Source organism: Propithecus coquereli, unplaced genomic scaffold, assembly GCF_000956105.1.
Source record: "Propithecus coquereli isolate 6110/MARCELLA unplaced genomic scaffold, Pcoq_1.0 Scaffold119, whole genome shotgun sequence".
In the NCBI taxonomy this organism is placed as follows: Eukaryota; Metazoa; Chordata; class Mammalia; order Primates; family Indriidae; genus Propithecus; species Propithecus coquereli.
Genome location: NW_012135969.1, coordinates 6243305 through 6269707, shown reverse-complemented (window position 1 = coordinate 6269707; position 26403 = coordinate 6243305). Strand labels below are relative to the sequence as shown.

General features: G+C 50.3%; 3 protein-coding genes across 5 annotated transcripts in view; all 3 read left to right on the top strand.

The window, feature by feature from the left end:
- HOXB3 (homeobox B3) overlaps window positions 1–8096 on the top strand; it is a 40481-nt gene extending 32385 nt beyond the window's left edge. The window contains exons 2-4 of one of the 3 annotated variants that reach the window (XM_012660057.1): window positions 2232–2319; window positions 5527–5860; window positions 6695–8096. In XM_012660057.1, coding sequence (XP_012515511.1) covers window positions 5632–5860; window positions 6695–7542 — 1077 coding nt within the window. In that variant the 5' untranslated portion in view covers window positions 2232–2319; window positions 5527–5631 and the 3' untranslated portion in view covers window positions 7543–8096. Of the gene's footprint in view, window positions 1–2231; window positions 2320–5259; window positions 5861–6694 lie in introns of all 3 variants that reach the window. The other 2 variants (XM_012660041.1, XM_012660049.1) reach the window with 2 other exon arrangements.
- A 4779-nt stretch (window positions 8097–12875) lies between these two features.
- On the top strand, window positions 12876–15211 carry HOXB2 (homeobox B2). The gene is made up of 2 exons (XM_012660794.1): window positions 12876–13384; window positions 14128–15211. The coding sequence occupies exons 1-2, from the start codon at window positions 12997–12999 to the stop codon at window positions 14802–14804; spliced, it is 1065 nt and encodes a 354-aa protein (XP_012516248.1). The 5' UTR covers window positions 12876–12996; the 3' UTR covers window positions 14805–15211.
- Window positions 15212–24428: 9217 nt separating this feature from the next.
- HOXB1 (homeobox B1) lies at window positions 24429–25979 on the top strand. The gene is made up of 2 exons (XM_012661022.1): window positions 24429–25091; window positions 25537–25979. Exons 1-2 carry the CDS (start codon window positions 24515–24517, stop codon window positions 25863–25865), a joined length of 906 nt encoding a protein of 301 aa, XP_012516476.1. The 5' UTR covers window positions 24429–24514; the 3' UTR covers window positions 25866–25979.
- Window positions 25980–26403: the final 424 nt, after the last annotated feature.

Sequence of the window (26403 nt, the reverse complement as noted above, 5' to 3'; positions counted from 1 at the left end):
AATACTCAATGGCCCTAAGGGTCTCTTTGAGGGTCCTGGTTTCAGCCCCAACATTGGGTCTGGCCTGGACATTTTTCTTTTCTTGATACTATTAATAAAGACAGAAAAATGGCTCACACCTTCCATCCTCACTTTTTCTCCCCACTTGCCCCGGTGACCAACTCTTTAGGCAGGAGATAGGATGCTCAGAACATCTCATCCTGAGGCTACACATGTGGCTCCTGTTGCTGAAGGGTAGGAAGGCCACAGGCTCCCCCTGTTTAGGAGGGTCCCAGGAAACCAGCTGCTCCAACTCACCTGGCCTCGTTTAGCTGGCCTGGAAGAAATGGGGGCCAGAGGCCAGGGACCAGTCCCTTTTTCATCCCAAAGCAGAGCCTCTGAGTGGGGAGTGAGAGTGTGTGAGGGGAGCTTTGCCAGACACAGTCATCCTCTTCTGCAGGGGAGACAATAGCTGGAAACCATCTCTCACCTTTGTTTTCCCCAGTCCCATCACCTCTCCTGGTGCATCCAGATGGGAGGAGGCAAAAGCCAAATATTCTAACGAGGAAATCACAGGGTAGTGGCTGGCTCTGTCTACATGAAGTTAAGAGAATTAGTTTTCCAAGCTGCCTTTGTAGAAAAGAGAGACTTTCTGCCTTCTATTTTATCTCCTAAGCTCCGAGTCAGCAGTTAGGCAGAGTTGCAAACACTTCTTGCTTTCGGAAGAAATTTCCTGGTGCTCTTTTTGTCTTTTTCCTCCCATCCAGTGGCTTTTCCCTACCCCCATCCCAAATCTGCAGACACCTACATTCTTGGCTCCTTTCTTCCTCCTACAGGCCTCCTCCTTGCCTTTTCCTGCCCTGCTCAAATACACCCTAAGAATACTTTAGCTTTTGTGGCCTTCTTCACTTGTGCCAAGAGTCATAAATCTTGCAGAGCAGAAAGAAACAAACAGGTTTGTTCTGAATAATAATAATAATAATAACTATCCTCATTCTCTTCTGCCAGTGCATTTAAAATTAAGCCATTCTGCTAGTTCTCTCATCTTCTTAGAAGCACAAATGTCCTTATCACCTCTTAGTCCCTTCATGCCTATGCGGAGGTGAGAATCTTAACAGAAACTTCTCCATAAAGTTCTTAAAACCCTTCTACTGCCAGCCAGTCTGGAGCTCAAGCTAAACACAGGGTCCTCCTTTTGTCACCCTTTTCCCAACCCTCCTCCCCCTGCAAGATGTTCTGGGTTTTTAAAATCATCACTCACCGCTTGTTGTCTGTTCTAAAAAAAAAAAAAAAAAAAAAAGATCTGGCCTTCCCTGTCCCTTGGTTAGAGACTGGGCCTGGAGATTAGCGGGAGAGAGAAGGAATAGAGGAGAGGGTGTGGAGGAGAGACGCAGCAGAGGCTGGAGACTCCGGAGGAGGGAGACAGCGAGAGGCGAGAGGCGAGAGGCGAGAGGCGGGAGACCAGGCCACCAGTCCCGGAGGAGTGAAACTACTTAAAAAAAAAGTCCTAGTGTTCCAACCGCGAATGAGCTCAGAGGGGCACTCAGCACCCCCACTCCTAGGGGAGGCCTGCCTTTGACTCGGCCTCCTAATGCCACTTCTCAAATTAGCATAATGGTTCACCAGTGGGGTGTGGGGGGAGCTGTGAACTTCACTGGACTTCCTTGCCTCCGCTCTCCTCTTCCTCCCCGTCCCCCCAATATCAATTTAAAAATTTACCTGTTCTTTAAAAAAAAAAACACTCTCCACCTTCTTTCCTTTTCACTCTTGGGGGGGGTGTATTTTAAAATCCTCCTCCGCCATCACCACCACCACCTTCCCTCCTTATCAGGCATCTAAGCTTGCTAAAGGGGGAGAGGTGGGGATGTGTGTGAGCTTGTGTGTGTGTGAGTGAGTGTGTGTGTGTCTGTGTGGTTTTTTTTTTCCCTGTGCAAAAGCAGAGGCCATTGTTACGGAGAGTAGGGCGTACCAGTCTTATAGGGCAAGCACACTGTGGCGGCTTGGCTGCGCTGGAGCCCGGAGCTGGATTCTCGGCGAGCTGAGCCGCCCCGGCACCTTTCGGTCTTCTATTTTTTTCCCCAGCTCCCCCACCCCCTCCCTCCTGCGCACCCCCGCTCCTAAGCCGAGTGAATTGAAGCGGACGCCGCGCGGCTCCTCTGGCCGGTCTGCCCCTCGGGCTCCCCAGCCGGGGTGGCTTTGGTGGGGGGGCGACGCAGCTTTAAACAGTGGTCTTTTTTTCCTTTGCCTTCAAGGAGGGGAGATTTCTCGCCTGCCGCTCGCGCTGGGGCTCGATGTGAATATATATTATGTCTGCCTGTTCTCCCCTCGTCGGTGGCTAAGGTAAGCTGGACTGAAATAGGCTATCAGTTTGTGAATGGCGGAGAGTATGTCTCAATGATTTATGGCCCATATGACTCCAATCTCGGTTCAAGAAGAGTTCACAAGCTTTAAGCTTCCTTCCACGCAGCGACTCTCTCTCTCTCTCTCCCCCTCTCTCTCCCTCTCTCCCTCCCTCCCTCTCTCTCTCTCTCTCTTCCCCTCTCTTGCTTCTCTCTTTTTCTCCTCTTTTCTTTCAGCAGCCAGATCCAGGGCTGAATTTTCCCCGGCTGCTAAGAAGAGACTAACCATTCTCTCTCTTCCTTTCTTGTTCTTCTATTTTTCTTCCTTCCATTAATTTAAGTCCTGGAAGGTGGCCTATCCCCGCTCCAGGGGCTTCCCAGCTATTGTTACCCTCTCTTACTTTCCCTGGGGTGTGCCTGGAAAGGTGGGGCTCTTGGGGGCTCACCTCCCTTCTCCAGCGAGACCCTTGGGGGAAGCCGGGAGCCACGGTCTCCCTCCCGCCCTCCCTCCGGAGGAGCCATATGGAGCCTGAATTTTTCCAACATGGAGGGCAAGGGAAATAGATATGTTTGGCTTGGTAGAGCTGTTCCCCACCCCCTCTTGTCCTGGATCCCAGATCTTGGATGCCCTCGGCACCTTTCCCTCTTCCCACTGTCCCGTCAGTCAGGCCTCGGCGCCCTCCAGCCCGGAGCCCTGCGGAGCAAAGTCCCGAAGCGGAGTTGCTAAGGCGCCTTTTAATTCGGTTACCTCCAGCGCCCAAACTTGCTGCTGCCCGCGGGGCTCGGCCCTCGCTGGGCGCGGTGTGCTTGGAACCTGCCGCTGATAACTGTTTTGGTGTCCTGATCGCTTTCTCTTCTCCTCTTTGGGCCAGCGTAGTAGGCTGGTAGTTCATCGCCAGCCACAGCGGCAGCAGCGGCCGCCGAGACAGCCGGGCGGCGGCAGCCCGGGGCTACCCGGGTGCACAAACCTTCCTGGCCCTGTCTCACCGCCGGCGGAGTCTCCATTCTTTCCTCTTGAGTCTCTGGCTCCTTCGCTTCCCACACTCGCCTGGCCTCGGTCCTGCGACGGTTTGGGGTTTATTGCAGGGGGAGCGACAGGAATTTCGGCCCCAGGCGTCTAGTCAAATTATTGTTTTATTATTATTACTATCATCACCATCATCATCATCATTATTATTGCTGTAACAATCATTTAGACTAAATAAAGCTAGGGCCCAGCCAGCCAACCCCCGCCAACGTTTTTATTTCATTCTCTTCTCTATCTATTAATAACAAACTCAACTGATGCCTGTTAATTAATTCCCCCTTCAGCCAGGGCTGCTTCGAAGCTAATTTTGGTTAAATCATCAGAGGCTAATGGTAATAATAATAAAGGGATTGGGTCAGCCTGGTCAATTGAACTCCGGTTCTCCCTAGAAGGACCTGCTGCTTTGCAGACCCATGTGTATTTCCAGAAACCAATCGGAACTCAGGGCTACACTGGCTCCCTTTTGAGTATAAATCTGTGCCATTAAGAAGGGGATTTAAAAAAAAAGGGGGGGGATTTATGTGTGGGAGGGACTTCCTTCACCTGCACTCCTTTTATTTTCCTATTTTTAGTCTTCTTTGCAGTTGACCAGCTGGGCTGAATGAGATTTAAGTTTTCCAAACACACGTCAGAAGGGAGGGTCAGTATGGAGGTTTTATGAAAAGTGGTGGTGAGGGCTTGGGGAAGACAGAGGGAAAAAATGCAGTCGGAAGTTTTAGAACAAACAAAATCATACGATAGCTTGATTCTTTATTTTTCTGGCACACTTTTAAAAGGCTGTATTAAAATAGTGATTGTATTTTATTTTTTACTTTTTGCCTCGGGGAACCTCAGTCAACAAGGGTACCCTCTCTATTCCCAACCCAGAGAGTAATATTGTTCAAATTGCTTTGTTGGTTTTTTCCCCCCCTCAGGAATAATTTCCTCTTTTAGAAAGCGCTTTTCCCATTTTGGTAGAAAAGTCCAGCAGTTATGCAATTTTTTCTTCTTTTCTTTTGGAGAAATCAAAAGACTGTCAAGGAAAGGGTGGTAAAAATTGTCTGATGGAAAAGGAAGACAGGTGAGGAGACAGACCTAGGCCAAATGGTCACAGCACCAGCTGGCCTGGTCTGGAAAATAGCAACAATCATGCTCCATTTGGAGGCCCCATGGAGGCCCTGGCTGCCAGGTCCCAGGCTTGGCTGGGCAAAGACTCTGACTGGAGGTGGTGGTACCTGTAGCAGGGACATGGTCAGATGAGGCTGGGTTCAGCTGACTCTGGAGGTTAAAAATCTTCAGGAAGTTTGTAGATCAGGCTGTTGCTGTCCTTTGGGGGAAGAGGATACCTCACAGGAGAAGATTCCCTGCTGAACTTGTTTCTCCCTCCTGTCTTTTTCTGAGATCCTCTGGTTTTCCTCCAGGCTAGACTTTGCTTGGATGAGAGACCTAAACAGACATGGAGGGAGGCAAAGGCAGGAGGCAGAGAAGCCTCTCAGCTCAGAAGGGGGTGTAGACGACGCTTTTATTTTGGCGTCTCCTAGTGTCCCCTCCCTTGAGCCACTCTATCCCAGAGTTGAGGGGGGAGGTAAGGAGAGGGAGTAGGTGAGGTCAGAGGCTAGTACACAGACTGGAGAGAAGCAATGGCCCTTGCAATAGCAGGATTCTATACCTAGGCAGTCCCCAAAGGAGTACACTCCTTATTTTTTAAGTGGAAAGGAAAACTGGTGGGCTTTTTTCTTGAAAATTAAAGCATTGAAATAAGAAAAATCCATTTCAGGTCAGGGACCTGGCCTCAGCATCTGCTCTGGAGATGCTGGGGAGGAGAGAAGAAAAAAAAAACCCTATTGATGTCAGTTCCCTTTTCAGTTCCTAAGATGGATTTGAGCCGAGCCCCAGTCCTCTTCTCCCCCTTGTGTCTCTTCTCTCGCCCCGCAGGTCAGCCGTTTGGAACGTACCCGGGAGGAGGGGGGCAGAGAGGGGAGGGGGGGGGGTCCGGCTTGTCACGTGACCCCCAGGGGTGCCAATGTCCGATCCTGAGGGTATCAGGCCCTTGCAAGTTGCCACCCACTGCCCGGGCCTCGCCCAGCGATGCAGAAAGCCACCTACTACGACAACGCAGCGGCTGCGCTCTTCGGAGGCTACTCCTCGTACCCTGGCAGCAATGGCTTCGGCTACGACGGCCCCCCCCAACCCCCCTTTCAGGCCGCCACGCACCTGGAGGGCGATTACCAGCGCTCAGCATGCTCACTGCAGTCCCTGGGCAACGCCGCCCCTCATGCCAAGAGCAAGGAGCTCAACGGCAGCTGCATGAGGCCCGGCCTGGCCCCGGAGCCCCTGCCCGCCCCGCCCGGCTCACCCCCGCCCAGCGCCGCACCTACCAGTACCACTAGCAACAGCAATAATGGGGGCGGGCCCGGCAAAAGCGGTCCCCCCAAGTGCGGTCCCGGCTCCAACTCCACCCTCACCAAACAGATATTCCCCTGGATGAAAGAGTCGAGGCAAACGTCCAAGCTGAAAAACAGCTCCCCCGGCACAGGTACCAGCTCTCTGCCTTCCTCTCATCAGCTTTTGTCCAGGCCAGGAATGTCACTGTTATTCTAGCACCCAGCCCCTAGGCGCCCAAGAGGCGGCCTGGGAACAATATTAGGAGGTGGCAGCGCATTTTTGGTACCCCCACCCCCTGATGACCCCTGACCCCGCCAACACCCCCTCCCTCCAGCCACCCTCCACCTGAGCTTCTGTGAGCTCCAGAAGGCCGGGTGCTGGGCCTCAGAGACCTTCCCAGGGCCGCAGAGCCAAGAGGCGCTGCTGGGAGGATGCAGAGTCGTCAAGGATTGATTATTATTAAGTATGATTACTGTGGGTATTAATCACAATCGCTCTGGTGTTCCTGGGTCCCGGCCTCCAGGCACGGCAGCCTCTTAGCTCCACATTTCGGGATCCTGCCTACGAGTGTCCAAATTCCCCCAAGGGTTCTCCTCAGTCACCTACCCTGATGGGGCAGAGTAGGGGGAATGTCTTCCCAGACAAGAAATTGGGGATAAGGGGAAGGAAGCGCGCGCGTGAAAATCCGGCCCTAAATAAACGGCCATGCGGCTCTGTCTGCGTGACATGATCAAATTTTCATAAGCTGGGGCAGCGAGAGGAGAACAGGTCTCTTAATAAATGCCACTATTATAGAGTGTCCGCTAATGCGACGGGCGGTGGGGGGGCGGTAGTGAGGAGGAGGCGGAGACGCGAAGGCGAGGGCAGCGGGGGCTCTGAGTCCAGGCCTGGATTTATTAAGAAACGATGCATTCAATTTCGGCGTGTTCAGTAATTATCTTTTATTTCATTTTCTCCCCTTCCCACCCCTCCCCCTCGGATCCAGCAGAGGGCTGCGGCGGTGGCGGCGGCGGAGGAGGCGGCGGCGGCAGTGGGGGCGGCAGCGGGGGCAGCAGCGGCGGCGGGGGAGGGGACAAGAGCCCGCCGGGGTCGGCGGCGTCCAAGCGGGCGCGGACGGCGTACACGAGCGCGCAGCTGGTGGAGCTGGAGAAGGAGTTCCACTTCAACCGCTACCTGTGCCGGCCTCGCCGCGTGGAGATGGCCAACCTGCTGAACCTCAGCGAGCGGCAGATCAAGATCTGGTTCCAGAACCGGCGCATGAAATACAAGAAGGACCAGAAGGCCAAGGGGCTGGCCTCGTCGTCTGGGGGCCCCTCTCCAGCCGGCAGCCCCCCGCAACCCATGCAGTCCACGGCCGGCTTCATGAACGCCTTACATTCCATGACGCCTAGCTATGAGAGCCCGTCCCCGCCCGCCTTCGGCAAAGCCCACCAGAATGCCTACGCGCTGCCCTCCAACTATCAGCCCCCTCTCAAGGGCTGCGGCGCCCCTCAGAAGTACCCCCCGACCCCGGCGCCGGATTATGAGCCCCACGTCCTCCAAGCCAACGGGGGCGCCTACGGGACGCCCACCATGCAGGGCAGCCCGGTGTACGTGGGCGGGGGCGGCTACGCGGATCCGCTGCCGCCCCCTGCCGGCCCCTCCCTCTATGGCCTCAACCACCTTTCCCACCATCCTTCGGGGAACCTGGACTACAATGGGGCGCCCCCTATGGCCCCCAGCCAGCACCACGGACCCTGCGACCCCCACCCCACCTACACAGACCTCTCCTCTCACCACGCGCCTCCTCCTCAGGGTAGAATCCAAGAAGCGCCCAAATTAACACACCTGTGATGGGAAAGGGAGGGCGGAGGAGCGAGGTCAAGGGCGAGGGGTGGGGGTGGGGCGAGGAAGAAGAGCAGAGCTGTGCAGCTCTGGGGGCAGACTTGGAGATCTGAAAGAGAGGCCAGGGAGGTGGTAGCCAGGCTTCCTGGGCAGAACGGGCCTGGAACTCCTTCCCCTCCCCCTCCCCCTGGCCTGAGAGGTTGCTTTTAAATCCTCCACCCCTAGTTCCATCTGCCTGCCAACCCATCAGAAAGGAATCCACAGCAGATTGGAGATGACCCCATCAACCCCAGGGCTCCAGCACTACCGAGTTGGAATTCCACGAATGGGAGTGGGGTAGAGGAAGACGAAGTAGAAAAACAAGGCAGAGAAGCACATTTTAAAAAACAGACAAGATGGCTAGGCCATCACCAACCAACCAACCAACTTACTTTCCATCTCTGCGGGTAATTCCCCCAAATCTTAATTTTTTTTCCTCTCAATTCTCCTTTAAAAAATAAGAAAACACATTTCAAATCCAAGGGCACAAAGCACGTTCCCCTCCCACTTCCCTGAAACCTCAAATTTCCTCCCATCTATTTGAAGTTTAGTGGAGTCCCTTCTCCATTTCTAGTCCCATGTTGTTCTGCTCTAGGACATTCATATCTATACCGCACCTCCATTGATTACAGTTGTTAGAGGGCTCAGGGATGGCGAGAGATCCTGAAAGTAGGAGCTGCCTATATCATAAAAAAAATATATATATATATATTTTTTTTTTCTTTTAAGGAAAAGTTAGGAGGCTAGGGCAGGCAAGTTGTCAGGACTGAAGGTTTGCCCATACTGCTGCCTCTGTCTCAGCTCCAGGTCCATCCCCCTCTCTCCAAGGAAAGCAGTCAGAGACACGAGGTTCTACACTTTTCTTTTCTTCTGTTGCTCTCTTGACTTAACGTGAAAACAGGGTATATTTGAACAAACTGTCTGTCCCAGGCAGGAGCTGCAGCTGGGCTTATGTGCCTTGCTCAACCTCCTGACAGGACACTTTTGTTGCACTTAGAGTTTACATTTTAATGGATATAAAAACAACTGTGAGAGATGCCTGGGCCTGCAGAAGTCCAGCATCGCTCAAAAAGCGTGTGTTCTAGTGAACATTTTCATATATATTTATTGGTTATAGCCTGTTAAAATATTTTCTTTTTGTATTATTTATCCCCCTACAGTATGTATTTATATGAGGGAAAAAAGGAAAAAATTGTACTTTTTTAGTATTTACTTGTTATAAAGGACATTGTGTTTCCTGTCATGTAAAACCAGCTATTTTAGTTATTATTGTACTCTAGAAAAGAGCTGTAGATTTATGTTAAACTCGTACTTATGAGCAATTGTAATTAGTTCTAAAAGGCATGAACTCAGCTCCTAATCGTCACTGTATAGTCCTGAATTTGTAGAATTAGAGTTAATTCCCTCTTGGAACTTTCTTTGTTCTTCTGTAGTTACTTTTTTCCTTACCTAAAAGGGTTGTCTGTCAAACAATTCTTGAATAAACTTTCTGTTATCAATTTTATCTTGTCCTGGTGGTCCAATTTAGATAGCAGAGCAAGACTGCTGACTGCCCAATTTCCCTCAAGGGAAGAAAGACTAGGATGTGGAAGACCCTTTCCAGGCCTTTTTGTCCAGTGCTCAGGTTCCTATCTCCCCCTTTATGTGTCTCAGGTTTAAATACTGTTTTCTCACATATATGATCCTGGAACATTCTGCCAACTTCTTTGGTTAAGCTTTAAGTAACAAGTTGAGGGGAGAGGGGACTCCAGTGCTCTCTGTAGGTCTTTCTCTTTTGCCTCTTTGCCTTTGCGTTTTTCTCATTCATTGACCTTTTGTCTGCTCCCTCTTTTGGCCACAATCTCCTCGCAACCCCACCACCACCACCACCAACAAAAATCTGGTCGATTACTGTTTCTTTCTCGAAACCTAAACTTCACAGTCCTCTTCCGGAGCTACAAAGAAGTTCATCACGTGACCTGAAGCCCAACGACCATTGGGTCTAAAATGAAAACAAAGGAAAATGATTAATCTAAAAAAAAAAAAAATCCGAGGCCTAGATTTCTCAGGTCAAACTTTAAAACTAACGTGAAATTAAATCACTAAATAAAACTCTGGGCAGAGGAAGAGGAGGCACGTGTTTGATTTCCCCTGCCAGAGAAAGGGGAGAGGGGGGTGGGAGAAGCTGTTAGATCCAAGCGTAAATAAAGTGGTCCCCAGGCTAATGAGCAGCTCTTCCACCATCCCTGGGAAAACTTCATTTCTTAGTCGTGGTTCCATAAAAGTTTTATCACATTGGAGTGAGGATAGAGAGGGTCTGTCAAAGATGAAATGTCACCGCCGCGTCGCTGGAGCCGATAAGAGCCAGGAGACAGGGCGGCTGAAATATGGAGCTAATTCGTTGAAAGAGAAGCGATGGCTGCTTACTGAAGAGTTGCATAATTCTAATTGTAAGAGATGCGCCCGCGTTGCTTAATTAGGAGCATATATTTGGTGGTAGAGTTGTGGGGGTGGGGGGGGCAGTGAGAATCATTCCAGGCCCTCAACCTAAAGCAAGGGTTGATTTTCATTTTTATGTTGCATCCTGGAAGTCCAAGGTTAGTAATTATAGTCTTTATGCAACAATAAATAACAATAAAAAAGCAACCTGAATTCTACACCCCCCCACCGCCACCAAGTAGGATTTTAACTAGACTCGGCTCATCCAAGCAGCAAGCAATTTAGCACTGGGTCAGGCTATAATTTAAAGGCATAAGAGCGTGCAAAGTTTGATTGGGATCAAATAACGCTCAAGGGTCTTTCTTTCTTTCTTTCTTTCTTTCTTTCTTTCTTTCCTTCCTTCCTTCCTTCCTTCCTTCTCTTCCTCTTCCCTGAATAACATTTTCTGAATGATGTAACTAGATGAAGCGCCATGTTTGGCTCTGGGGGTGGGTTGGGTTGCTTATTTATCTAGCGGGAGAGAGGCAGGCCAAGAGAGAGAATTTAGCTTGAGTTTGAAAAACAGAGCTTTGGCTTGAAGCTGGAATTGCAAACAGGAAAAATAAGAGCCGACTTGGCTTAGTGTTCCCTACCCTTCTCTCTGGGAAATTCCAGGCGTTCAGCTAAAGCAGTCAAAGACGTGGGTAAAATATCTGTGCTGCAAGATTCACAGCACGACAAGGGGGCGGGGGAGGGATGTCTCTGGGAAGGAGGGCTTTCTTGGCCCCTTTTAACACCCAAGTTTTCCGCTGTTCTCTAATCTGGCCGTAAAATCTGTCAGCGAGGGTTAGAGAGAGCTGTATTTCCTGCAGGGACAGTCTCTGGGCCAGAGTTGCTGAGAGAAGCGCGAGATCCTGCAGCCAGCTGGAGAGGCTGTTACTGAACTTCCAGAGGTGCTCAAGGGGGTGGCCAGAGGGAGAACCCTCTCTTAAGCCTCCCTGCACAACTTCCAGACAGCTACTATTTGGACTCTTCCGTGCCCACACCCATCCACATCTCCAAATGGCAAAAATTGTTTTCTTTGGAGCCGAGTTGCACACAACCGTCTCTGGCCAGTTTGCCCAGGTCAGAGCAGCTCTATCTGTTCTGAGCCCTCCGGAGTCTGCCTCCCCTTGTCCCTATAGCCCCCACCTCCAACTTTCCTTTCTCCAGCCCACTATCCTCCACCCCCACCCTTCTACTGGAGACTTCTCTGCCCTTCTTTTTAAATACTCACCACCACCCACGCGATGTTACATTGACAGAAAGTTTCTAGTTCCAGCTCCCGGCTGAGTTGCCATTTCTCTGCTAACCAGCCTGCTCCTCCTGGCTGGGCAGCCGAGAGTGAGGAGGGGGGAGGGGAGGCCAGAGCTGTAGGAGTTCTCCAGGCAAACTTTCCACCCAACTTAGCGTCTTCTCTCTGTCCCCATTTCCCATCTGTTTCCCAACTCTCCCAGAATCACCTTTCTCTTTTGCCCCCGCCCCCCAGGCCTTTTTAAGGGATGTGAAATTTCGGCTGTTCCCTCTGATTTCCCAAAGAGCAAAATTCTTTGATGCAATCGGAGGGAGCTGTCAGGGGGCTAAGATTGATCGCCTCATCTCCTGTCCATCCCTCTGACCCACTTATTTAAAAATCTTCCCCCAGATGGACTTTTCATTTTCCGCTTGGAGGCCTAGTTTCCCACCAAGTGCTTGGGGCTCTGAGTCTTGTGCCCCCTCCCTCTAGAAAATTACAACACTCTAAAGTTCAGACTATCTTGGTTCCCTCAAAATAAAATAAATTTTAAAAAACATTTTCCCCAGGGGCCATAAATGGAATATCATCTCAGTGGTCATTACTTCCACCCCCTCCATCTTCAGGGAATTCTTTTGTCAGGGATTTTTTTTTTTTTTTTAACTAGCACAATGGCAAAAATGAGCTTTGTCCTGGGGGAAAAGCTCCCTGACACCCACACGCACATACACTGACCTGAGCTTTGAGAGTACTCTAAGTTAAATCAGTGGCTATCTTGTTCATGCCTTTGAGTGGGTGCATATGCATCTTAGACCCTGCCTGTTTGAAGGGGGATGTCATAGAGAAGTGTGGATGCCACAGATGAGGAAGGCAGGTGGACATAAGGGACAGGGCCAGTGCTGTAAACACTGGGCAGAGAAGGGAACCCAGGCCACACAGCTATGGAGGCCAGAGGCCCCCAAGTGCCCCTCACTATCTTATCTCACTCTTCTGTTAGCCTGGGAATGCCTGTCCATTTTCCAAGATTTAACTGTTGCTTTTGAAGGGTGCGATGGGGATACTGGTGCTGAGGATTGTAAATCTATCTTCTTTATTTGCATCTTAACACTACCTTTTTCAAAGAGTGGAAGCCTCTTTCTACTCTTCCTTCAACATTAAGATTCTCATTCGTCTTTCCTTTTTTGTGGAGGAGAGGATGTTGCTGACCATAAAGAAAGCATTAATTTACTCTATTAAAAATATCTGGAAAAGACGAAGATTTCTCTCTTAGATTCCTGTTTCCCAGGCTCCTGCAACCTCCCATCCTCTGAAGGGGATGAGGAAGAGGTTCCTCTAGCTTTTCCGGAGAAAGGGAAGCCTTTGAGAGAGAGTGTGAGGCACTGGTGTAAGGAATGGGGGCTCATGGTGTCCAGGTCGTGGTACTCTGGAGTTTTTGAATCAATTAAAGCAAATAATGCTCTCTGTTTTTCACCAGGCCCAGACGAGCGATTGGCCGAGGCCGGTCCCGTGACCATGAATTCCCTGCAATTTCGCCGGAGTCCTGGGTTTAATAGAGAGAGTCCCCATACGCTTGTATTTATCAGCAATATACAATTATAAAGGCCCAAAATTTAAAAAAAGAGAGAGAGAGCAAAATCTCCCCCTCCCAAAATCGCTTCATCACATAAACCTGGGGGGGGCAGGAGGGGGGGTCCCTTCCGATCCTCCCTCCTGACGCCCCCCCCAGCAGGCCCCCTCCCCCACCATTGAAAGCCATGAATTTTGAATTTGAGAGGGAGATTGGGTTTATAAACAGCCAGCCATCGCTCGCCGAGTGTCTGACTTCCTTCCCCGCTGTCTTGGAGACATTTCAAACTTCATCAATCAAAGAGTCGACATTAATTCCTCCTCCTCCTCCTTTCGAGCAAACCTTCCCCAGCCTCCAGCCCGGCGCCTCCACCCTTCAGAGACCGGGAAGCCAAAAGCGAGTCGAAGATGGGCCAGTTCTGCCGCCGCCACCGCCGCCGCTCCCCGCTGCCCCCCCAGCCCCCGAGTTCCCCTGGATGAAAGAGAAGAAATCCGCCAAGAAACCCAGCCAATCCGCCACGTCTCCTTCCCTGGCCGCCTCCTCCGTCCAGGCCTCCGGGGTCGGATCGGCTGCAGGTCGGTAAGCGTCGTGGGGGTGGGGTGAGGGGCAGCTAGAAGAGAGGGGGAGAAAGAGCGGCGGGGGAGGTTAAAAAAAAGGTGGCGAGCCTGTTGGGGTTCCTTGCTCCGTCCATTCCTGGGATAGGGAAGCAGAATATCCCGCTGGGGTTCAGGCCTAGCCTCTGCCAGCATTTTTTTTTTCTGCAGCAGATTTTGGAAGCTGGTTGGGGAAGCGCTTTTTCTCTGCTAGAAGAAAAGGATTCGATTGAGGTTTTCGCCCGTAACTGTAGGGGAATGAGTGTGTTGTTGCTGGGATTGAATCTGCAGGCAGGAAAAGAGGCGGTCCTCCCTCCCCCAGCCCTAAGAGAACACAGGCAATTTGAGAGCTGGGAAGAGGGGCGAAGAACCACCTTTATGAACCCTGTCTCGGGTTGGGTTGGAAAGTTCCGAACTGAGGGGTCCACTGGGAAGAGTTGGTAGGGGGGTCCTGAGGTTCTGGGCGCGAAAGGGAGCGGCTCTTCGCTCGCTGTACGGCCTGTGGGCGGCTCTGAATACTTTGCCCCGACCCGGGCCACGGCTGTCGGCTAGGGAGAGAGCGCAAAGAATCAAAAAGCAGTGAGAGCGAGCCTCTTTGGTTGGGGGGGAAGGAAGGGGAGACTGATGATACTGTTTTTGGCGGATGGGGTAGTCTTTATCTCTGCTGAACTGAGGTTGGGCTGAGGACACAGCCCGCTGTGACGCCCAGCCTGTTTTTCCTGTAGATGGCCCGGGACTGCCGGAGGCTGGTGGCGGCGGGGTGCGCAGGCTGCGTACGGCTTACACCAACACGCAGCTGCTGGAGCTGGAGAAGGAATTCCACTTTAACAAATACCTGTGCCGTCCGCGCCGCGTCGAGATCGCGGCCTTGCTGGACCTTACCGAGAGGCAGGTCAAAGTCTGGTTCCAGAACCGGCGCATGAAGCACAAGCGGCAGACGCAGCACCGAGAGCCGCCCGACGGGGAGCCAGCTGGTCCTGGCGCCCTGGAGGACACCGGCGACCCCGCCGAGGAGCCCGCGACCAGCCCAGGCGGTCCCTCCGCCTCGCGGGCGGCGCGGGAAGCTTGCTCTCACCCGCCTGAGGTTGCGCCGGGGCCCCTGGGCGCCCCAGGTCCCTTGCCTTTTGCCGATCGCTTGGAGGGCGCGCCGAGCCCCGGCTGCGCGCTGCGCGGAGCCGGCGGTCTGGAGCCCCGGCTATTGTTAGAAGACACCTTCCCGGAGCGGCAGGATTCGCCTTTCCTGCCTGACCTCAACTTCTTCGCGGCCGACTCCTGTTTCCAGCTGTCCGGAGGCCTCTCCCCGAGCCTACAGGGTTCGTTCGACAGCCCTGTCCCCTTTTCCGAGGAAGACCTGGACTTCTTCACCAGCACGCTCTGTGCCATCGACCTGCAGTTTCCCTAACCCGTTTCCTCCTCCCCGGCCCTTTGGACCCCCGCCCTCCTTGGCAGTTTGCTGGAAAAATTGAGCCTCCCCGCCCCCCAGTTGCGTAGATATTTGTTTTGCTAAAATTCAGATATTATTGAATTAGCATTTAATTCACTCCCTTTCTTTCTCTAAAATATTGGGCACTCGGGCATCTCTTTCAAATCACACAGAAAAATTCCATTTGGTAGACTCCTTCCAACGAAATCTCAGGAATAATTAAACTCTAGGGGGAATTTCTTAAAACGAACTAGAGGGACCTATTTTCCTCTTTTTTTTAAAGTTTTAGACAGTAGATTATTTATTAAAATTCCTTAATAATAGGAAAAGGGGAAAGTATTTATTGTACATTATTTTCATAGATGAAATAAATGTCTTTCTAATACGAAAGTGAGTGCTTGTGTCGGGACTTAGTCCCTTTCCCCCGTCCCCAAGGGCCGTCCTCATCCCTCTAGGACCTGCGCGAAGCTTGTCAGGTTCAGTGGCCCACACGACAGCTAAATCCTCTGGGCCGGCGAAGTCCGGATGGTACAAAGGTAGTCCCGACTTGTGGCCGCTTCTCCACCCACGGCTCTGGGAAGAGTTGAGGGGTTGCTGGAAGCTCAGTCACTTCCCCCACCCCCCACGTACACAGAAGGACAGAGGGCCTTTGGCCCTGCGCGGGTGTTCCCTGGGCCTCTGCTTAGAAATAAAGGTGGGCAGATGGAGGGAGAGGGTGTGCTGCGAACAGAGCAGGGTGCAGGAGAGGAGGCCCGGGGACAGCTTTCCGGGGCACTTCGGGGGGCGCAGAGGTTTAGTTGAATTGAGAGGGATCCTAGGGCTTCCCAGGCTTCTTGCTTCGGTTTCCGAAGCGGGGCGGAGGGCCTTATTGGGAACGCAGAAAGGCTGAGGATGAGAGGCCTGGGGCATGAGCCGGGCCTCCTAGGAGCTGTAAGGTGGCCAAGGAATGGATTGGGGATGGGGGTTTTCTCTGGAAGCAGAGCCCCATATCCAAGGACGGTAACTGGCTTCCAAGTGGGCAAGAAAAGAGATCGGCTGAGAAATGTGGCGCTGCCAGTCACCCTGGGGTTGCCGGAGTTGGAAGAGCATCCGAGAAGCAGCGAGGCGACAAGCCCAGGGAGGCTCGGGCAGCGTCGGGAGGCACTCGGCCCGCGGGGAGAGAAGGAGGAGCGAGGAGAGCGGGAGGGAGACAGGGAAGCAAGGAAGATGCTCAAAATGGCGCTGGGGCCGGGCGGCAGGGAGGGCGAGGGAAGAGACTGCGGCCGCCATGACAGCCGCTTCGGGATGGGCCCGGCCCAGCCCAGCCCCCGGGCTGTGCCCCCGCCCCCAGCCTCTCCTCGCTGGATCTTCCAGACGCCAGGGAAGAAAGGGACACTGGGAGCCTCCCATTAGTTTTTATTTGTTATTTGTTTTTTTATTTTAAAAGTGAATCCAACGGATGCTGAGGACGCGAGATGGAAGGGGAGTCGGGTGGAAGTAGGGAGGGAAGGAGAGTGGCCGGTCTACGGGCCCAGGTTTGCCTCGCGTAGTCTGTCTTTTGATCCTTCGCTCTGGGATTTGAAGCCAGGCCAGGGCTTTCTCCAAATGCAGGCCCACCTGTCCTGGGCCAACAACTTCATTTTCCATCTCAACACCATGTCCAGTCCCCCACCCCACTTTGCCCAGCTCCATGTAAACCCGGTGATCGGGAACCAAGGATCAATCTCCCCCGTCTGCTTCCTGGTTTGTTCTGGGAACGCAGAGATTTAAAAGGCCCTAGAAAGCCATCCATCCTCCTTAGGTTTACTTAATATTTCTCTGGCTCAGAAACAGACACTGCGGGGCTACTTTCCCGGCAGATGCTGCCATTCTCTAAAAGCAGTTTATTTCCTGGGCCTCTCAGACTTTCCCCTGGACCAGCAGGACAGGGACTTAGAGAACTTGGCACTGAGAGTCAGCAAGTGTCAGGATGAGGAGGGAGCCAACACAGGTTGTGATATAGAGGACTAGACAAGCAGGCCCTTTGCATATTTTTTTAACAGGTCCCTCAATGTGGAAAGTACACACATTATTTAGCTGGAATTTAATCCCTTAAACTGTCTTAATATAGAATTCATCTCATGCATTAAATAATCTTATGTCATGTTGAATTGCGCTTATTTCTCTCATAAATAAATTAATATAGAACAATTAAATGTGTTATTATAATATCGTGTATCTTAGTTTATTTTCCCTCATAAAATATATAGGTATGAAATAAATTCAATATATTAAAGTAATAATACACAGCTTATTGGCTTGTGTGTTTATTTTCCCCATAAATAAGTGAATATACAATATATTAAAACCACACTATACATCTCATTGGGCTGTGTGTTTATTTCTCCATAAAATATGCCCACAGGCAGTGTTGAACATCTTAAAAATCACAGCACATAAGCCATCTCTACACTAGCAAAATGAAACAGACATTTCAGCTGGGGCTTTGATTTCTATGGACAACCAAACTAGATAATTTGGTCTAATTAAAAATGCTCTTGCAGTTATTAAGAATACCAGAAAGACCTTGCTAATGGCCCACCTTCTGGTTTCTTTGGTGAAAAGGAGAGCACCCTTCATCACTGCCAAAAAATGCAGTCTGCTCTGCTGGAGAGAATTCCCATTGCAGAATGATGGTCTGCAACACTCAGGGGCCTCTGAGGTGCCAGTTCTCTAGAGCCTGGATATTCCACGGGCCAGCAGCAAACAGCATCAGCATTACCTGTGAGCTACTTAGAAATGTAGAATCTCAGGCCCCACTCCAGACCTACTGAATCAGAATCTGAAATTTAGCAGATCTCCAAGTGATTTATATGCACACTAAAGTTTGAGAAGTACTGCTAGATCACAGTGTTACCTTGCTTTCTGCTTTCCTCCATGCTTAAGAATTTTTGACCCACTTTACCTAGCCCCTGCCTACCAATTCTCCCAACCCAAACCCAGTAGCCCAAGGGGCAGGGAATCTCAGGTCCTGCCTGGGGGGGGGGGTACATCAATCCTGATTCCGTCCCTGCCAAAGTGACTGAGGAGCCAGGAGGTTCCAGCCAAAGGTTGTATCTACCTGTTTAGATTCAGGTACTTTGGATATCCTAGGGGTGAGAAGTTCCCAGTCCAGGTATTTCCTGTTGGCTGATTATTAGAGAGGAGTTGGAACTCTTTTTACAGGAAACACACACTTTCCTGTCTCTCTCCTTTCCCAAATTCACAAAACTCACTATCCTGATAACACCACAGCAGAACAAAGAAGCAACGCATTTCTGGAAGGAAAATGATTCCCATCTTCAATCTCCCCAAACGACTTCAAATTCAAGGGAATGCCTGGCAATTTGGAATTCATAAAGGATTGGAATTCAGGATGCCTGTGTGTTCCAAATCAACTCCTTTTCCTTTTTTTCACCTCTGGGGTCATCCTGTTTGGCCCAAGCTTTCCCAGTTGGTATGGAGAAAGAAGGGGAAGAGCAGTGGTTCCCAGACAGGGCATCAGACCCTACAGTGCTGGTGGCAAGTTAGAGGGCAGCACCAGGCTGCTGCACTCACTTATTCCATCTTGACTGGGGCAGGGATGCTCTTGGGTCAGGACCAACTGTGAGTGCTCTGTAGTATAGACTGGTTATAAATTGGCTGTGGTTGGAGTAGGAATGTTCAGTGCAGCCCAGAAAGCTACTGGTCAGTCTACCCTGCTCTTAGTGGATGACTCTTTTAAGATCCATGGCTCATTAATATTATGGTGAAAGCAAAGGACCATTAGACTGAGGAATTACTTGCAATTGTGATAACCCTGAGTCATTAAAAAAAAAGTTAACTTATGCCTGGGCAAGTCCCTTCCCCTTTCTGGACCTCAGTTTCTCTATCTTGTGAAATAAATGGAAGAATTTAATGCCTCTAATGTACTCTACATTAACATAGGCTAAATGTATATTTGCTAGTCTTCCCAAGCAATGTATTAAATATTTATTATGGCCAATGTCAGGTGGTCTTAAGTGACTCTTGGTGTTTGACAATAACCTACCTCCCATGTATCCAGTGGGGCCATTTTAACAAATTTTAATTTGTATCTTTATACCAACAATCATGCCTTAATCATTATTTAAATAAGTAGGGAGAAACAAATCTTTTCAATAAGCATGTAATTGGGAGCAGTGCTGTGTGCCAGGTAGTCAATAAATATGAGTACTGAAAAGTGTCTTAGCCAAGTTTTCCTCTGGCTTTCATCCTCTGCCACCTTCCCCAACATTTGGTTATATTTACTCTTATTTTTAAAACAAGTAGGCCATTTCATATAAATAGATCCACCAAACTTCTTCTTTGACATGGTGTACTAGATTTTAAAAGTCTCCTTTAGTTAGGTTTTATCTGGTTGCTAAGGCATCAGATCATAGGCACAATTTCTGAGTCTCCCTAAACAGCACTACTGAATTCCCCTACCCACCTCTTTCCCAAGTCTCTGGCAAGCACTTGCTCCCAGCACTGAACCTCTTTTTAGAATGTGCTCTCAGTCACAGGCACGCTCTCACTTTGTAGAAGGTGGCCTCCAAGGCCCCCCCTTCATCCCCTCTGCCTATTGAGCCTGGGATGTCCCAGATCCTCCATTGACTCCTCCAGCTTAGCTCTGCCCCACCCCTCTTCTCTCTTCTCACTCCCAAGGCCCCCATCTCTCTCTCCACACTCAGTGGTAAGGGAAATATTTAGTGCCTGAAGGAGAACTAACAAACTGCTTCTTCCTCAGAGGAGAGAGTAAACAGTGAAGGAAATCCCTTAAAACCTTCCCTAACTTCCAACTACCACAGAAAAATCACAGTCTGGACAGTCATTCAGATCCAAATTCAGCTTGATCAGTGTTTGATAAGGTTTCCAAAGTGGACATTTGGGCCAAAACTATCACACTTAGATAAAAACCAGTTAAATAGAAAATTATTTCAATTCTTCATGTCACTCTAACCTTTCCTTTTAGAAAGATCCCAATTATTATTTAATCATGCCCCTAATTATTCACTCAAGATGAAAGTTTACATCCTGTTGATCTATCTAGATCCCAGAAGTCAGGTTCAACCCCTTCCCCCTCTGGGAAGGATAGTTTCTAACCTAATCCCTTATGGAAAAAGAGACAACCTCCTCCTTAGAAAACTTTTCCCAAATATTTGAAAAATCAAGAAGTTCTTTCTAATATACAACCTCAAACCTTTCTGCTGCAATTTTAATCATTTGGGTTCTTTATAGATATAAAATATTAGGCTTTAGTTTTCAAAAAGATCTTTAGTTTAGAAGAAAATCCTTTGCCCAAATAGAGTCAAACTTCTCAATTCTCAATGAAATTTTCACATGATAAAGTAAATATTGCATAATATATGGTGATATGTTACATGAAAATATAGCACATATACTATTCTATGATCACATATTTCCATATTTTAATAATGCTAGTTATATTAAAAAACAGAAGAATGACTCATACTATTTCAGAATGTGTATGTAAGGTTAATGTCACACATTTAGAGCGTTCTCTATGGTTTATATTTTCTTGTTTGCTTTATTCCTACTGACAATGCAGTGAAGTAAGTAGTATTAAACCCATTCTTCTTCTCTGAGGCTCAGACTCAGAGAAGTCAAGAAACTTGTCCAAGGTCATAATGCTAAAAAATGGCCAAGTAAGGACTTGAACACAAGTATTCTGGCCCCAAACCTGGTACTAATCCCATTACAATATGTACTGCCCACAGTCTAGGATTCTCAACCAGATTCATGATGATTTAACTGGTATGTATTAAAAGAAATGACATCGAATTCAGACTTCATCCTTCCTCCAAGGGCAACAAAAATCCATATCTTTGTTTTTTTAATTTTATTTTTTCAACACCACAGGAGCCCACATTGCAAAAAGAGCCATTTCTTATAGTGAAAAAATTACAACCCTGAATATTGTTATAGTTCTTAAGCTCCAAACATTGATCTTGGGTTTGGCCTCCCAAGATTTGGGAGGTGGTGTAAGATTGCACCAAGCTCTTGTTCTCAGAGTGTGTCTGGAGGAGGAGGAAAAAGAATCAATGGGGCCAGGTGCAGTGGCTCATGCCTGTAATCCTAGCTCTCTGAGAGGCCAGAGGCGGGCGGATTGTTTGAGCTCAGGAGTTCGAAACCAGCCTGAGCAAGAGCAAGACCCCCGTCTCTACTAAAAAAATAGAAAGAAATTAATTGGACAACTAAAAATATATAGAAAAAATTAGCCGGGCATGATGGCACATGTCTGTAGTCCCAGCTACTCGGGAGGCTGAGGCAGGAGGATCGCTTGAGCCCAGGAGTTTGAGGTTGCTGTGAGCTAGGATGACGCCATGGCACTCTAGCCCAGGCAACACAGTGAGACTCTGTCTCAAAAAAAAAAAAAAAGAATCAATGGGCTCTACCTAAGAGCTTCTCTTCTAGTCCCTTTCAGGTCTGGGGTCTGAGGAGAGGAGATAGAGACATTTAAGGCCTCAGCAAAGAACTGTTAGATTGCTCCTGCCAACCCCCCAATGAAAGCAACTTCCTCCACAGAAAGGATCATCATCTGAGGTTTAAACTTGTAACATTGCCCTGTTCTGGTTAAAATGGTCTCCCTGCCTTGCATTCTCAGTATAATATGGACCAACAACCCTCAAAGATAATTTCGGTTTTAAACATGTCTATTTTTTCTCTTTGCTCTCTTATATGTAAAGCAGATCATATAAACTAGGAAATAAACTTTATTTCACTCTGGTGTTTAGTGCACCCAAACCCTCTCTAGTGAATTTAATTTAGTTAACCAAAAAATCCTCTAGTCCATAGATTACTCCTTCAGCTGGTGAAGCTTCTTTTAAGGAGGAGGAGCTTGGGAACCTACGGAGCCAAGTTGCTTGGTTCTCCCAATCCTTTCTGCTGGAGCTGGGAACTTTGGGAAATTTTTAAATACCTGCTACACAAGAGAAGGTGGCAAGACCTAGGGATGCATTGGAGAGCATAGTGAACTTGAAGGACTGAGAGACCAAAGCAATCACTGCAATGCACAATATAGCTTGAGGCACTTTTGCCCCAGCCTTTTCTACCTGTCATTAATAAAAGACTATTGGTGACTTCAGCTGTTGTAGAGGGGATGCATTTCCCCAACTCCCAGACAGATCTGTGCTGCCTTATTAACTGATTTGAAATTTGCTTTTTCCATTAGACCTCAAATTATTCCTTTCCTTGGGGGGGGGGCAAGAGATAGGGTGAGAAAGTTCTCCCTGGGATGAAGAAAAGGTGGAAAGTGAAGAAGGTTCAAGTCTCTCAGAAGCGGGATAACCAGATCAGATATAGGCCTAACTCAGATTTGGGGTTAGAAGACAAATCCTAGTTCCCTCCACCCAAAGTCTTCTCCAAAGGTCTCAGCCTGTGTGTAGGACATCTTAAAATGAGAGGAAAGAGTTGGGAGTATCTACAAATCCCTCCCCCCAAAAAAGGTGAAATGGAAAGAAATAAGCTTGCTCCCATCTCAATAATCCTTTTCTCTTCAATCTCTCTACCAGGCCACTCCCCCCTCCCCCCACCTCAGTTCTCCTTCCCTTTGTCTGCTCTCATCCCTTTGGCAAGTGAGCATTCTCTCACTCTCCCCCATTGCATCTCTCTTAAGGAGTTATCAGCTGGACACCTTCCCCCAACCTGGAGCTGGGTCCGAAGCAGAGTACACAGAGGGAAAGGAGATAGGGGTTCTGTGACTTGCTTTGAGCTCTTTCATAGCTGGGGGCTAAGCCAGGCCCACAGTTATTAGAGAAGAGAAGGGCAGTGTGATGCTGGTGACAGAACAGAAAGCAGGAGAGGGGACCGTAGAGAAGGACAAAAAAACCCAAGGGGGATGGGAAACAGAGGATGGAGAGACACAGAGACTGAGAGAGACAACTTTGGAGTCACTTGGAGAGGGTGGAGTACTCACCTTACCCTTTCTGGGGTGGGGAAACTTAAGAAGTTTTGAGGGTCCTCACTGAACCTGTCCCACCTGCTCCCCCATCCTCTCCTCAACTCAGTTGTTTACAGAGATCCCTCCCTGAACTCTTGCCCTCCTGGACTTGCCGGAGCTCCAGCGCCAGGCCTCCATCCAGGCAGACACCCTGACAGGTTACAAATGAGTGTGGGTGTTAGATTGCGCCAAACTCTTGTTCTCAGAGTGTGTCCGGAGGAGGAGGAAAAAGAATCAATGGGCTCTACCTAAGAGCTTCTCTTCTAGTCCGTTCCAGGTCTGGGGTCTCAGAGAGTGAGGAAGGCATTTCCTGTTTTCCTCCCCAACAGACAGTGAAGAAGAAAGGGGTGAGATTCCACCCCAGAGCCTTAGAAGTCAGAGCCTCAGGGTGACCACACTGATTCTCCCACTCTCTGAGCAAACTCCCTTTATCAAGTCTAGAAAATTCACTGAAAATTTGAGTAATCTTTAAGATTTAACTGGTATTGAATTTATGGATTTGAGGCTTGGATTTTTGTTTTTTGTTTTGTTTTGTTTTGTTTTGGAAGGGGATGAAGGGTGGTGACAGGGAGAGGAGAGGAGGGAACCAGAAGAATGTAGGGTCTCCACTAGTTTTAAACACTTCAAGAACAGAATAAAAATTCGCCTCCTCTTCACCCCCCTGTAAACATCACCTAACTCTGCTCATTGTAGCTCTCTGGAGAGATATAGGGAGTTATTTAAGTCTGAGTGAGTGAGCCAGCTACAGCTATGGATGGCTAGAAAGAGGATAAATACATCTAGAGAGATGAGTTGATGGATAGGTAGGGAGCGAATATAAATATGGAGAAAGATGGACGAACAGAGAGATGGATTGAGACAGAGAGAAAATAAAGAGAGGCTGAGGGAGAGAAATGGATGTGTGAATGAGGAGAGAGCGCTTATACAGAGAGATGGAGAGAGGAATGGGGCGTTTCTCATCCTTTTCTCCACATTTCTGTAGTCCTGCCTTGCTCCCTGAAATGCCATTTTCCCACCCCTCACTTAATGAATTCTTCCTCTAGATTCCAGACCCTGCCTCACACCCTTAGGTGTTTTTGCAGCCCCTCCCTTCACAGTCATCCATTTGGCCCAAGATAACATACCTCACTCGGCTGTCCTAGCCCATCAACCCCAGACAAATTGGGAGAAAGAAACATGGAGTAGAAGTTCTGGGCAAAATACGGAGGCTAGATTCCCACCTCTAGGTCTTGGGGGGAAGGTTTCTTTGAGGGGTGGGAATGGTGAGGGGCAGCTGGGTTGAATTTGTCCAAATCTAATAACCCAGGAGCCTATTGAAGGCCTTGGGGGCTGGGAGGGGAGGAAAGTCTTGAATATTCTTCTAACTTTCCCCCCCTCTCCCTCTGGTCCCTTCTTTCCAAAAGTCTTTGAAGAAAGATGTTTTTGACGCTTCCATGTCGCTCTCAGATGGATGGGCTGCGGGTGATTGAAGTGTCTTTGTCATGCTAATGCTTGGGGGGTGATGGATGGGCGCTGGGGCTGCCAAACTCTGGCCCGCTTTGCCCATTGGCCTGGGAGAGATCACATGTGCCCCCCCACCCCCACTCCCTACCCCCTTCCTAGGGGAGTGTTGGCCCAGGCGAGCTGGGCCAGGCCATGGATGCGAGCCTCAGCGCTGTGACATACTGCCGAAAGGTTGTAGGGCAAGAGGGTGTCTCCACCAAACGGGCCGACCCTCCTGCGGCCTCGACGCATGGACTATAATAGGATGAACTCCTTCTTAGAGTACCCACTCTGTAATCGGGGACCCAGCGCCTACAGCGCCCACAGCGCCCCAACCTCCTTCCCCCTCAGCTCAGCTCCAGCCGTTGACAGCTACGCAGGCGAGGGCCGCTATGGCGGGGGGCTCCCCAGCCCCGCACTCCAGCAGAACTCGGGCTATGCCGCTCAGCAGCCGCCTTCAGCGCTGGGGGTGCCCTTCCCCAGCTCCGCGCCCTCGGGGTACACCCCGGCTGCCTGCAGCCCCAGCTATGGGCCTTCTCAGTACTACCCTCTGGGTCAATCGGAAGGAGACGGAGGCTATTTTCATCCCTCGAGCTACGGGGCCCAGTTAGGGGGTTTATCCGACGGCTACGGAGCCGGTGGAGGGGGCCCGGGCCCGTACCCTCCGCCGCAGCCCCCTTATGGGAACGAGCAGGCGGCGAGTTTTGCACCGTCCTACGCTGATCTCCTCTCTGAGGACAAGGAATCGTCCTGCGGGTCAGAAACCAACACCCCCACGGCTCGGACCTTCGACTGGATGAAGGTTAAGAGAAACCCACCCAAGACAGGTAGGGCTCAGACGTGGCCACCCCCTCTCCGGGGCCCAAAGTAGCTGCACTGCCCCTGCAGTGAGATGGCCTGGGCTGGGTTCTTCTTTTTCAGCCGCCCTGATAAAGGCAGGTAAGAGCATTCTCAGGTCAGGTGAGGTCTCCCTACCCAGTACCAGCCGGGTCACCCCCAAGAGTAAGTCTCCATACCCACGCCACTTCCAGATCTGTGCACCCAGCACAGGCCCAGGACCTGACGTGCGTCGGGGTCGGGGGTGGAAGTCTAGGGGAGGCGGCTCCAGATTTGGAGATCACCACTGGGGTCCCTGGTGATCCGTGGGAACTTTAGAGAACTGAAGGTGGACAGAATGGTGAATGGAGGCGCAGAGCCGGCCCGGGAGGAGGGGAGGAGAAGGAGAAAGAGGTGAGAGAACTGACGTGGCCTTTCTCCCTGCCCCGCCCCTAGCGAAGGTGTCGGAGCTGGGCCTGGGCGCGCCCAGCGGCCTCCGCACCAACTTCACCACGCGGCAGCTGACCGAGCTGGAGAAGGAGTTCCATTTCAACAAGTACCTGAGCCGGGCACGGAGGGTGGAGATCGCCGCCACCCTGGAGCTCAATGAAACGCAGGTCAAGATTTGGTTCCAGAACCGGCGCATGAAGCAGAAGAAGCGCGAGCGGGAGGGAGGCCGGGTGCCCCCAGCTCCACCAGGCTGCCCCAAGGAGGCGGCAGGAGATGCCTCGGACCAGTCCACATGCACCTCCCCTGAAGCCTCGCCCAGCTCCATTACCTCCTGATCTGAACCTCACAACCCACGGGGCTTCCAGGCACTGGAGCTCCCCAGTCCAGCCTGCTCCCATGCTCTCCCCAACTGGGGTCTCGGCCTCACTGCCCGGGTGATCCTCTCCAGGGCTGGGACAGCAGTTTAGAGCTGGGGAGGGGGGACCTTTTTCTGAGATCTGGGTGGGGAACTAATGGCTAGGGACCCTACAGGACCAGAGGCCTGGCGGGCACTGAACTTGTCAATGTGGAGGGAAGGCCTTTCATCTGGGGATCAGCTCACTCTCAACATGTTGGGGGGGAGGAGCCAGCCCCATCCTCCTGGATTGTCTTTTCCCTTCCAACTTCAGTTTATTCAGTTTAGTGCCTTTGAGCTTCAAGGATTCTCCTTATGAACTCGTATCCTAACTCCCTCTTCTAGGCCCAGGACAGACGGAAGGCCTTGAATGTTCTTGTGTGGGAGCTGTTTGGGTGCTGGCATATTATCACCAATCCTTAATCCAGTCACCACAGACCTTACAATAGCACCAGTTGCCTTGTGACAGACCAAAAAGC